Source organism: Anser anser (assembly GCF_964211835.1).
Source record: "Anser anser genome assembly, chromosome: 7".
NCBI classification, from domain to species: Eukaryota; Metazoa; Chordata; class Aves; order Anseriformes; family Anatidae; genus Anser; species Anser anser.
The window spans coordinates 4,062,899-4,076,878 of record NC_139727.1 but is presented as its reverse complement, the minus strand read 5'-3'; the positions used below and the strand labels follow the sequence as shown (position 1 = coordinate 4,076,878).

The 13,980-nt window shown below is 40.3% G+C and overlaps 1 protein-coding gene across 7 annotated transcripts in view; it reads right to left on the bottom strand.

Moving 5' to 3' along the window:
• Positions 1 to 13,980, bottom strand: part of ZSWIM8 (zinc finger SWIM-type containing 8) — a 108,381-nt gene that overhangs the window by 68,858 nt on the left and 25,543 nt on the right. For all 7 annotated transcript variants that reach the window (XM_083845171.1, XM_083845170.1, XM_083845173.1 and 4 more), the window contains exons 2-4: positions 7,641 to 7,794; positions 6,352 to 6,446; positions 849 to 1,021 (exon numbers count right to left, since the gene is read on the bottom strand). In XM_083845171.1, the coding sequence (XP_083701297.1) occupies positions 849 to 1,021; positions 6,352 to 6,446; positions 7,641 to 7,794 (422 nt within the window). The remainder of the gene's footprint in view (positions 1 to 848; positions 1,022 to 6,351; positions 6,447 to 7,640; positions 7,795 to 13,980) is intronic.

The following is a 13,980-nucleotide window of genomic DNA, read 5'->3' as shown; positions in this document are numbered from 1 at the left end:
ATTGTCCAGTGTGAAATGTAAACAAGCTTCAGGAGGTTATCAGCACTCATTTAAGAATCTGGAATTAATCATAAATAACCATATTAGATATAAAAGGTTCCATGACAGCAGAGAATCTTCTGTTTCCTTCAATCATCCAAGCTTAATCCTTCCTTAAGATATATTTCTCATTGCTTCCTAAAGACTGAAGAAATAAATCTGTATGCAAGTCTGAACCCTCAACTTGTATGTCTCATGTTGATTCCACCTGTTTTCACCTGGAGTCCCTGGGACAAGAAGTACCTACTTTTCACTCTATACAAGGCCATGCAGAATGCTAGCAGTCAAGCAAAATTATAAAAGTACTGTTTGAAATCTACAAGTAAAAATGACACTTATCTGTCTCACTATGTGTTTAAGTGAACTGGTGAACATAAAGGCCAACTGTGATCAAAATGACTTTTCTTCTGCACTCTCAATGATCAAACAACCTCAAGAAAGAGCTTTCAAATCCCACATTTACCAAGACTTTTAATAAAAAAATAAGTATCGGTGACCTTCCACTCCTGCAGAACTGAAGAAAGAATGAATAATTGTTGCATTTAAAAGAGAAACAGGAAGGGTCCAAAAAGGACTCTGCATCTACTCTTAGCAATTTGCACATTATCAAAGGACATTCTGCAGTTTAGAGCCCCAGTCAATTCACACTGCAGACTGCAACTGTGAGTGCACATTTGCACAATCTGTAACCAAAAGGAGTGCCAAAAACAATTTCCCTAAAGAGAGTGCATGCTGCATAAAATGGTAATGACAAGAAACTCAGAGAAGAGGATGCCTAGGGGAGAGCAGAAGTGTATTTAAAGGCCTACATTGTGTATCCGGAAGAGGCAGAGCGCCACGACATGAGCACACCACTTGGCCCCAGCTCCGCAGGTACAGCTGCATGACGTGATCCTGCATCGGTCAAACATCACTGCCACATTGTATGCACCTTTGGGCGGCACCATCTGTGGGGGTATCACAGTGGCGCTCAGATGGAAACCTGTTAAAATTCAAAAGTCCAAAGTTACTATGCTGGTGCCTGGAAGACAGATTCATAGAGCATGGAAATTTAGGTATGTGGCATTTAAACAGCGAAACTCTATGTCTAGCAATGATACCTACAAGTTAGAATCTCTAGCACTTCTTTCTTACCAATCAGCTGTGGTAGAGTATTAGCAGAGAGGCAAAACACATTGTAAAAGGTTTAAAATTACCAGATTTTAATATATTAAATTTAAATTTTACAAAGAAAAGCAGGACTGGATAAAGCCAGCACTGAAAAGTGGGACTTTTTGATCATGGGGTCAAAGTCAGACTATACATATTTTAGGCATGATTTCTACGTTAATGAACTCTAGCAACAGTGCAAAAGAACAGGTTAGGTGACTTCTTCAGAATTAGTTCCCACTCTATTAATTTTCACAATTCTGCAGTGAACTAAAGAAGGCAGCACTTATATCTGAACACTTACTATCAAGTTATGGCTTCATGGGCTACCAATTTCTCACAAATTATATACCTATTTGAAATTTTGCAAAATCCCACTTTTATAAACCCTGTACTCAGAAAACAAACAAACACTTGCTTAGACTAAAATCAATGAAAAAGGAAATTCTCAAAAATAACACTTAAAAGAATCCAGCCTCGTTTGTTTGTGATCAAACACACAAATTATGAATCTCCTCTCAGGCAGGATAACAAAACACTTTTAACAAGACTTGGCTTCACATAACCTCATGTACAGTGCCTACCAGTTGCACTCAAAATGAGGCTTCCTCTGCAGATAAAGATTATTCAAAGGCACACATATTACAACCAGGAAAAGGCCATCAGGAGCATGAATATTCTGTTTGTCTTTAGGGTTCCAATCACCAGTTAATCATCATTTATAGCAACGAATATCAGGCTCAGAACCTTTATGCTAGTCTTAAATTCAGTTTTAATGCAGCATGGAAAGCACAAAGGGTATCAAAGCCGCAACCAAAATTCAGTTCAACAATCTACTTTAAGTGAAAAAATATGGCTTGTGACAGGTGATTGAAACAGTTTCTCCATCATCAGCACAGGCAAGTACGTTATAAACCCACACTACTAAACTTTTATTATGATATTGTGAGATTATTATAACGATGGTGTTCAAGAATGCATGTGACCTACTAAATCTCATTTAAAACAATGTGCAGTATTTCCTCCTCAAAATACAATCCTCATGCCAATACAAACTTGCTCTTACCTTACTTAACCTTTCTATTTCTCCCGTTAACCAGAATTAAAATCCTCTTCCTGATGTGGGTGATTATTTTGATTAGTACACATAATGCCATCCAAATTCTTCAGCCATTTTAGCAATTGGAACAGAATCAAAACAAAAGAAGGCATCACCACAAAATTACTGCACTGCTTATTACTAGCTACAGTTCTATTTTATATTCCACACTTGGATAATAGAACCCAAACAGTTCAGCTAGTCCTTCTGGTATACTAGAAGCATCTCAGACTAATGCCAAAATGCCCTAATTTTCACAAAAGCAAATTAGGCACTTCACAAATTGTAATTGAAGCAATTCTATTTCACCGAGAAAAAGAAGTATTCTAAAGGTGTTAGAGAAGAGTGGGTCACAGTTATGCACTCTTCTCAAGCTCCTACCGTGACTTTTTTTATTTGTATATGAAGACAGTTAACTGATAAAAGGCAAAGAGGGAAGAACTAGTATAAAGAGAGAGAAAGAAAACTTAAGGGCTTCAGCATGACATATCACAAGCTTCAACTCAAACTGTAGCTTAATGAACACATCCGCTACTGGCACTGCCAATTCAAGCAAATCCGTCTGATTCCTCTGCACTGCCATCTTGCTGTACTGAACAACTGCTTGTGGGATGGTACAGGAAACTAATACCACAATTCAGTCCACTGCACAGCTTATAAAAGTCTGAACCTGCAGAGACTGAAACGGTGACAGTGCAGGGAGACCATTCTGGACTCCCTAACCCAAAACTCCTGTTTAAAGAAATGGCCATCAAACTGTACTTGTTTACAGTGAAACTGCAACTACTTGCAGATTGCAGCTGTTACTTGCCTGCTTAAACGTGAAGACAAGAATCACACTCACTGCACCATGAGCTTACTGACCCAGTTACCCCACGGAGGTCACAAGACCAAGGAGTGTTCTTCCCTCCCATTTACCCCCTGCACTCACTACCTGGTACCAGCTTATCTACTCCATGTATAGCCATACATTTTTTAAAACTAAGTGTACCAGTAGCACTCATTCTACAACTGCATGTAGCCCACCAAAAAAAAATGAGATGTATTTATTTCTATTCTTGGCTAGCTCCGCTCCAGGAGACCTCACAAATGGGCTGCAGGCCAGAGGAATTGCTTTGTCACGAGTCTCGCTACCATTTTTCTTAAATTCTCTGCACAGAGCAAGATTAGTGCTTCTGTGAAAGCATTTAGGCTTCTACACATAAAGTGCATCTTAGACTTCTTACAAGCACGAGATTTACTACTTATAGAATCATTTGGGTTGGAAAAGACCTCTGTGATCACCAAGTCCAACAGTTAACCTATGCATAGACCAAATTTGTCAAGCAGCCAGTACCAACACTTCAGAGGATATTTGGCTAGGATGCACTACACGCAATCTACTGCACTCACGAAGCAGGTCTTATCACAGTGAAGAAGAGGTAGCAGCATACTATCGCCCCTGATACTCAATTAAGACACATGGTTTGATCAAACAGAAATGCTAAAAAAAATCAACTGCTGCCCAGACTAGGTCCCATGAAACACAGATGCCTTGTTTTTGCTCCCCAGCTCCCTGGGCCGGAGCTGCAGCCTGTGGAGAGGAGCCCACGCATGAGCAGGGGATCTGGTAGGAGTTGTTGAATTGACAGCTCTATGGGAGCTGGGGAGACTCTTTCTGGAGCAATCTGTTTCCAAAAGATGGACCCCATGGTATGGACCCATATTAGAGCAGCTCTTGAAGAGCTGCAGCCTGTGGGAAGCCCACACAGGATCAGTTTGGAAAGGATGGCATCCCATGGGAGGGACCCCATGCTGCAGCAGGGGCAGAGAGTGACCATGAAGGAGCAGCCGATGAAGTGTTATAGACTGACCGCAGCCCCATTCATCTGCACTGCCTGGGATAGGAGATAGAAGAGGGTAGATATGGGGGGGGGGCACATGTTTTTAGCTTGCTTTTAGTTATTGCCTATTAAGAATTATCTCCTTACATGTAGTCTGTTTTGCCTGTGACAGTAACTGGTGAGAAATCTCCCTGTCTTTATCGCAGTCCTTGAGCCCTCTCCTATCATATTTTCTCCCTCTCTTCCTTTGAGGAAGGGGAGCAAGACAGCAGTTGTGGTGAAGTTTAGCTGCCCATCAGAGTGAAACCACCACAGACAGAAGAGCACAAAGCACATTCCAACCTTTGTCCTACTGATCATAATGTCACAATACACTGCTGACTCCCCCCAGAATCAAATCCCCTCTCAAAAAGTTGCTTCATTTTCTTACATTTATTTTCATGTTTGTCAATATATGGAACTCAAAACTGCAACCACACACTGTAAAACCATTTAGAGTAAACAAGTGAACTGACATTCACCCCACATGTACTGCCCCTCTTCTGAGCTGCTATTCAGAGAAAAAAATTATTCCTTAGACAAAGTTCCCCTCCCAAGGAGGAAACAATGCTACTATTTAAACAAAGTTACTTCCTTCCCTTCCACACACAATCCTTTGTTAAGAAGTTCAGTTGCTGTATGCGTGGTCAAGAAGTTCCTCCCCTGTGTCATTCACCACCTCCTCTTTTTCCTACTCCTTTCCTCCTCCCCCAAGCATAGGTTTTAAACTAGCATTCCCAGACTTTGCTCATTTAAGTTTTTCTATACCTCCTTTCAATTTTAATTTATTACTGAAACAGGTTTTAACCACAGTCTTAGCACTGTGTATTAAATATTTTGCTCTTTTCCACTATCAAAGTCCCAGGAATTACTGAATTTCTGCCAGTTTCATTGTAACTCATTTTGTCTCTCTTAAACATTTGTCTTCCTGAACTTCAGCCTTAAAGGCCTCTAGCAGCATCTCAGTCTTGACATCGGAGGTCTATGTAGGCAAAATTCAATTTTATTCTATTTAGCTCAGTTTTGTTGATGATCCAAAATTACTATCTGGTCTCACTGACAACTTCAATATACCTTATGTATGAGGAAGTACTTTGCTTCCATTCCCAAGATGCCTGCTATCGTTATTAGAGTAGGCGACAGCCTAGACAAAATTCTTTCAGAAGCTTTACTCCATATTCAGAAAACTGTTTATAAATCTCTTGCAATTTGCATGTACCAATGACTGCCTCCTTCTCCCCCAACTTTTATAGCATGAGTCCCTTTTATACCTTTTAAGGGTTCTTTACCAAATTTATTCATTCCATTGATCACCAAGATTTAGGTATTACTGGTACCAGAGATAGAATAGGCCCATAGAAGTCTCCATCTCTTATCACAGGAAAATACAGGGACTTCCATCCTTAACATTATGCATCTTTTTATATTACCATTTTTCTTCATATAACCAATTCCTACATGATAATTAATAACCTAATTTTGAAGCTTATACTTGCAGAAAAACAATACATCTGCATTGAGCTGGCATGACCCACCTTGATACACTAATGTCCTTATTTCACATAAGCCCTTCTGTCTTACAGCTGTCACTACAAAAACTAACTCAACATTATTACTCACTTCAAAGGATTTCATGAAAAATCCAGAGTCCAGTTCCTTGTTTAAGATAAAATTAGTTTTCATAACTGTAAAATGTAAAATGAGCAAGGTAAGTGAGAAGGTATAAAACCCACTATCCAGCAACAGGGTTTTCCTTCTGCCTTAGTACCACAAGAGTAGCTGTATTATAAATACAATTCTTTTGGTATAAGAATAATATTTAAGACTTGCAAACTTCACCTCTGCCATACATACATGTTAGGCAAGGCATTAATTGGATCAGACTACCAGAAAGCCAAGTGCTCTTTATTAATGAGAAATTTAAGCATTATAGAGACAAAAGCATTCTATTAAGTTTTTCCCAAAATGCTGAGACAGATTAAGGATCTAATTTTTAGGGCATTTCTGTCTTTTCACTCAATTTTACAGTTGAGTTGATTGATGCTGAAATAAACATACTATTTAGCTCAAGACATTACAAAAATACATGTAGCACAGGGTCTAGGATACCAAAAAAGCTAGTTTTGAGACATGGTCATATCACTGCAGATATGGTTTGGGGAATCTTAAATATATTGAGACGTGGAGCTGCAGAGTTCTCACCTATCTGGAGAGGGTCTTTGACTGCCCTCACCCGGAAAAGCTGTTCCCCTCGCTGGAACTCATCTGCACTGCCATTTGCCAAACATGAGTACAATCTGTAAGAGATAAACATAACATACAAAGATCAACTGTTTTTGAGAAACTTCACATTACTATCCTTTTGCATTTCTAACCTAGCTTTAGACAAATATTTACTATCTTCATCTTTAAGATGAAATCTAGCTCTTTTCTGCCATTTCTCCATTACATTTCAACCATAAAAATCATTAGTCTCTTCCTAAGTGGGTTTGCATACAGCCCCTGACATTTTTAGTAATTTCAGCCTAAAGACTCTGGAATACAAATACATTCACAACCTAAAATCACTTCAAGGTCCAATGTTAGCAGGCAAAAGTAAAATTCCTACTTCTAGATGAGTTACCCACATGATCATGTGAGATTTTTACACCTGTGCTCATCAGAATAACAAGCATGTACAACCAACACCTGGCTTGCTCTAGTCCATCACAGGTGATCTTCATAACTCTTTATGTGTCAGCACTTCTGACACCACCCCCCCCACCTGATACCAGAATGTTAGGCGAAAGAATCTAAGAATTATCAGGATGATTCTTTCTAAAAGACTATAATACCATACTTTCCCACAGAATTATGGATGCACATTTACACAGGTAGGCATCCTATAGTAAAAAAAAAAAAAAAAAAAACTTCAGGCAAAATACACTGCTAAAAGATCTAAAAGATCTAATAACAGAGTTCTTGACTACATGCTCAACCAATTTATGTAGAAACATAAGAAATATGGTCATCTCCCTGGCTATATTCACTCTAACCACTGACGTACTCAGCAAATTCCTATTCTCCTACTTACACCAATAAAAAGCTTGCACAGCATATTGAGATATCCCTCCCCAACCATTTCTGAGCTCAGTTAAGTTCTAATTCAAGAAACACATTCAAACTGGACAGAACACTACATAAGACTTAGGAAAGGACAAAACTTTACAAACAGGTTTTTGTCAGGCAAACTAAAGTGTGCATTTAAACTGCTATCGTTTACACACAGAACATGCACATGCATATTTTCTTCCTGGGAGACAGGCAGAGCAGCTCACCCCACAGTAAAAATCCGTATCATGGCATATCCCACATTAACCCATCCACATTTTACAAAATGCATATACCAACAGCAGGAGCCGTGATCATACAGGACATTAAATGGACAGTAATTCTCCTCTAGTGAATAGAATTTTTCCATAAGACAATGAAGCAGAAACAGTATGCATTACCTAATATCTTCCTCATTTTCAGGGAAACTCCAGAAGGCGATCCGAAGCTGCAGTTGCTCAGGCACTGGAGGATAAACTTTCTCCACAACCTCGAATGGAATGTGAAATGCAACCTGTTTTGCAGACAGTTCCACCAATGGGATCACCAGCCCATCTGGCAAGACAAGAAACAAAATGCAATTAACCACTGAGGGAACTAAACTCAACAGAGGCTAAAGAGATCAGAGCAGGCAGCTCTTCCACTTCCTCTCTTATCTCACCAAATACCAATTTTGATAATACAGTAAAATGCAGCACAGAAGTTTTCTGAAGAACTGCCTCCCAACTCTATGTTTGTTTTCAGCCCCTACAAGGCACAGGTAGGAACCCATTCCTGAATATCCAGTCCTTCATCAGGAGAGCTGCACTAGCCTATACAGTGGATGTTGGTAACTCAAACTTTGTCTCCTGACAAAGCTAAAACCATTTAGTAAGACCTGTGGTAAGCAAATACTTCATATATTTTACAATATGGCAGCCAACATCCTGTGAACACCACGTGATTACACAGAGAAGAACTAGTGCAATGTATATGCACAAGAGAGCAATGGAAAGATTGTCCAGGAACCTTAGTATTGACTTTTTGGTTACCTTCAGGATTTTGCAGTTTGCAAGGCTTTCATTTAAAAAAAAAAATTGTTTTCTTCCCCTCTCCTCTACCTTTCATCTATCTGTCTTTATATTTCAAGTTCTTTACAAAAGCAACTGGGAATTCACGTTTGTACACTGCTGACTACAGTGAACTTCTGAGGATCTTAACTAAGGGCATAAGAGCCTTCTATAAATAAAATTCATCATGCTCTTTCTACCAAATTACTTTTCACATTTTTAAGCACAGATAAAGATTTCTTATCATGAGGCTAAGGGAACACTATGTTTCTGCTTTGCTCTGAACTACATTACACTCTATAATGAAACACCAGGCTTATGTTCATAGAATCATAGAGTATCCTGAGTTGGAAGGGAGCCACAAGGATCATGGAGTCCAACTCCTGGCTCCACACAGCACCACCCAAAAATCAAACCATGTGTTTGAGAGTAATGTCCAAATGCTGCTTGAACTCTGTCAGGCTTGGTGCCTTGACCACTGCCCTGGGAAGCCTGTCCCAGTGCCCGACCACCCTCTGGGTGAAGAACCTTTCCCTAACACCCAGCCTGACCCTCCCCTGTCCCAGCTCCATGCCGTTCCCTCGGGTCCTGTCGCTGTCCCCAGAGACTCAGTGCCTTCTCCTCCGCTCCCCTCGTGAGGGAGCTGCAGGCCGCCATGAGGCCTCCCCTCAGCCTGCTCTGCTCGGGGCTGAACAAACCAAGGGCCCTCAGTTGCTTCTCATACGTCTTGCCCTCTAGGTACTATATGGGTAATCTTATCTTAAAGGAAATTAAAAAACGTGAAGGAAATTTAGTTCATTAAACAGGACTTTTCCCCACATGAACACATGTTGGCTGTGACCAATGACTGCATTATCTTTCAGGCATTTTTTAGTAACTTCCAGAATAACTTTCTCCATAACTTTACCAGGCACAGAAGTGATACTGACAGGCCTGTAATTATCGGGGTCTTCTTTCATGCCCTTCTTGTAAACTGGAACAATGTTTGCCAGCTTCCAGTTGACTGGGACCTCTCCAGATTCCCAAGACACGACATCAGCCAGCTCTCTGAGTAAACTGGGATGAGTCCCATCGGGCCCCATAGACTTACGTGCATCCACCTAGAGCAGCAAATTCCCCACAAGTTTAGTATTGACTGGGATTTTACTGTTCCCATAGTCACGGTCCTCCAGCTCAGGGCTCTGCCTCGTATCACCAAAGATTTTAAACTCAACTACCGCATGGTCACTATGGACAAGATGGCTGCATATCGCCACTTCACCCACCAGACCCTCTCTGTTAACAAGCAACAGATCTAGGAGGGCCCCTTTCCTAGTCAGCTCCCTTAGCACCTGTACCAAGAAGCTATCACCAAGGTGTTTTAGGAATCTCCTGGACCTGTTTTTATCATCTGTGTGATATTCCCAGTTCACATCTGGCCAGCTGAAGTCATCCATAAGAACAAGGGTGGTAAATCTAGAGGTATCTCATCTCTTAGTTCCTTTGTGATTAATTTATTGGCGTCATCATCCTGGCTGGGTGGCCTATTGAAGACTTCCACAACAACATCCACTTTATTTGCTTGTCCCTTAATCCTTTCCCACAGGCTTTCAACCGTGCCATTGCCAGCTGCAAGCCCCTCCATTATACACAGCGCTAGCCCCTGCCTTGCCTGCCCTGCCTGTCCCTTCTGAAAAGCCTGTAACCACGTATCATAACAAACCAGTCACAGGACTCTTCCCACTAAGTTTTCCTTATGCCAATAACATCATAGCTCTGAGACTGAGACAAGTATTATATCTCCTCTTGTTTGTTCCTCGTGCTGCTTGAATTGGTGTTACTGGTTATTGCACTACCTGCAAGGACCTCACTGCTTTACTGAGATCACCTCCTGTCCTACAGCAGCCTTGGTTCCCTGGCTTCCCAACCCTGTTGCCAAAAGCCTAATTAATTGAGTTTCAGGTATTCAGTGTTACATCTCTTCACCTCCCTAACCAGCTTCTTACCCACCCCTAGAAGCCAGCATGTAAACCAATCTGTCCCTCAGCTTCCCCTCTCCACTCGCCTCCAAGCAACATATCCAGGGAGAGCTGCAGCCCTGATGTCGGCAATGCTTTCTCACCCACTGCCCAGAGACGCCCTCCAGCCAGAGCAGCTGTGAACCAGAGAGGAAGGGAGAAGGCTTTGAAAATGCATACATGCAGCAAAACAGTCAGCATCTCCCCCAGTACTGAACAGACCTATCAAATAGTAGGATTACATAAATATGGAAAGAACATACAGTTTTCAAAAATCCACTTTTATGATTTTTTGATTGCAGTGAAATTAGATTCATTAGGCAGCATTCCCTTCTCACAGATAGAGTCAGTCTTTTACCTTCACAGCATTGTTTCTCCGTTGCCAGTGATTTTTATTCTACATTATAGATGGAGCCTCTGTTTTACCATGCTATAATCCCATCCATAAATGTGAGAGCAGCAGATTGTAAAATGAACAGTGATGGTAAAGTGGATTATTCCTTTCTTTGCAGCAAGGAGATAAACAAGATATGGTGGAAAAGTCATCTCATTTCCACTTTTGACAGCCAACGCAGGTCAGTAAAATAATTACTATTTTTAATTAGTACAACACAATCACCTTAAATATCATTGCTGTTACTGCAGTAGTAGTAGATACAACAGAAGGTGCAAACTGAGGCACATTAATACTTGAAATAACTCCGAGCAATGAAAGGAGAGGTAGTTTTTGTGGGTTTAACCACACTTTTTGTATAGAGGCACTTTATCCAAGTCTTTCATTACACAGTATTAAAAAATAGATAACGCCTACATGACCTCTGTCCACAAAGGTATAACAATTGCAAAAAAAAAAGACTTCAGTATCAGGCGAAATGCCTGTGCATTTTTTCAAAGAGTTGTATGACTACAAGTGGATGGTGTTCCTTTTTACAGCTATTTGCTGTAGATTGTGAAGGTCAGATTAGAAATGCTAAAGTCAAACTGGGTTGACAGAAAAACAGCAAAGCAAAAGCATTCTGCTTATTATTCTATCAGTATGCCTTACTCTTAAAAATACTTTTCTTTACAGTTCCAATGGACTAGGACCTGCATACAATCAGTTACTAGGTCTCAGAAGTGCTAGCAGAGGAACAGTAGTACCAGGAGCACTAGTACAATCACTGCAATTACCCTCCACTCGCTTCATTACACAGCATGGCTGTTCTCTTTCAATCTAAACTAGCTCAAGAAAAATACTTTGACAACCATTACTGAAATTACCTCTCCTGAAAAAACATCTGTATTCCAAGTGAGAAAGAGAGATTGCTAGTACACATAAGAAACTCATGCTTTCTGATGAATCAGACAACTTTGTAGCCCCTGATCTAACAATTTTCAGGACCTTTCTGTCAATAAGGCAGTAGTACTCAACCTCATCACGAGAACCCCACAGTGATTTCTTGCTGTTGCAGGCTATGTCCATTCCCTGCCCACAGGGTACCTCACCCCAAAAAGGGAAGTCAAGACTGAATAACCATCATTAGAGCAATTTATGTACTACATGGTGTACTTCCAACCCTCATCTTTTCTCAAGTGCTTTTCAGACACCAGCAGGGAGTAGGCTGGATAAACAGTCCTGACACCAGCAGGACCCTGCTTCCAGCTGCCACTTTTCCCCACAGATCCCTGCCTCCCTCTCACAATCACATGATATATTAGCAAAAGGCTCCTTTGGAGGAAATAACTTCCCAGGAACCACTCTAGCCAGCGTCCCCTGTTCTTCTGCATCATCTACCAAGATTTCATACTATGAGAAGAAATTGTAGTTTTACTGACGAAGATGAGTCACTTCAGCAGCATTGTGTCAGCTCACAAACTTACATGGCTGCAAAACCCCTTGCCATTGTAGTCTTAAATTGATCATGGATGACAATGACTTTGGGACAAAAAAAATCCACCATAACTGTATGGAAGTCAGCCCTATTTGAGGAGTCTGTTGAATTTACTCTGTAAGAAAGATACTGGGGGTGGTACCAGACATCCCGGCACAGGTAGCACATGACTTTCAGAGCTTTTCTCTTCCTTGTCAAACACTTCTGCTATATTAAGTGAAAAGGACAAGTGGGAAAAGAAGACGGAGTGTAGGAAATAAAACGACTTAAGAGTTGTGTGTGAAAATACAGAATATTGAAGCATTTTGGAACAAATCATAATACTGGAGTATAACCATTTATAAACATCAGAGAATGGATTTGAAATAAAATATTTTAGAGTGCTATGATGGGTAGACTCAGTCACAAACAGTAAGACCAAAACAGATGAGACAATGTACACTATACCAGATGCCAAACACACTTAAGTATTAATCTTTTAGAAACGTAATCAAGAAGAAAAATTCAGATGCCGCCATGGAAATCAACAGTGGGGGAAAAAAAAGAAAAAAGAACTAAAATCTAAGCAAGCCTCTTTTCTTCTAAGGATGGCCTTGCATATGACCAAAGAATTAAACATTGTGCTTTGGGAGGTGAAGATCATGATTTTCACAGAAGAGTCAATGGACCAGACAACCAGAGACCTCCTCATCTGCTCCAGTGCAAGTCAGCCCCTGACTTTAACAGATTTACACAGTGAACTAAGGTAACTGGTTGACTTTGCATTGACCTCAGCTTTTTCAGCTGTACTGTGTTAGTAGTAATCTGCAGAAGACAGCAGTCAATTAACAATCATAACTATTGCTTCATTGTGCTTTCAGACATTCAGAGCACACAATTTAGACCTCTTCAGAAACAGGTGAAAGCAGTAACACCTGTTGGGGAAAAATAATCTAAAAAGCAATAGTCTTATATGTAAGGCCATGAATCTGCCTAAAATGGTTAATTTTCTATAAGGAAAAGAGCCATGGAAAACAAAGGGTAGGAGATAACTGAAAAGTAGAAAATAAATTTTCAATGATACTTTAAGGATGGCCGAATTCACAGTAGCTAAGCTGGCACATAAGGTGAATACTAAAATTACAAAGTTAAACTGCCCTTAGTTTCAAGGGGGGAGTCCCTAAGGTGAGAGAGACACTTATCTAGCACATGATTAGGCCTCCTGTGAAGTCAGCTGGACAGCCCCAGCTAAGTGCTTAAATTAGACTCTGACTTTCTTTTGAGTCCTAAACAAAATGTTTTCCAAAAGTTTATCTCTAGATACACAAATCTACTATTGGTGAATTCACACCTGCTTGTATCAAAGGTTATTATCAATAAGACAGACAAAAGGTACTCTCAAGTACTACATAAATACATTTTGGGCAAGAACAAAAAATTAAAGTCTGCTAGCAAAGAAAAGGAGAAAGCATGCACTCAGAATACAATGATAAAGACATCAAAGAAGATTGCAAAGAATGTAAAAATTATACAGCAATGAAATCAAAGATGCAACAGAACGTTTACAAACTTGAACAATAGATCTGAGGGAGAAGACTATTTTAAACTGTGAAGCACAATAGCAAGAGTCTCTGCTTCCTCTTGGGAAGCAAACATGATCGCCCAAGCAGAACAAAGGAAACTCTTCAAGTCTTGGAAACATAGGCAACCCTCATCAATTCTGACCTACACATTAAACGACTAGCAAAACCCAAAGCCCAGGTCTAGAAGAGAACTTGAGAAATCATCTAATCTGTACATCCTATCTGAGAGGCAGAACCAAACACATCTAAACCATTTCTGAAT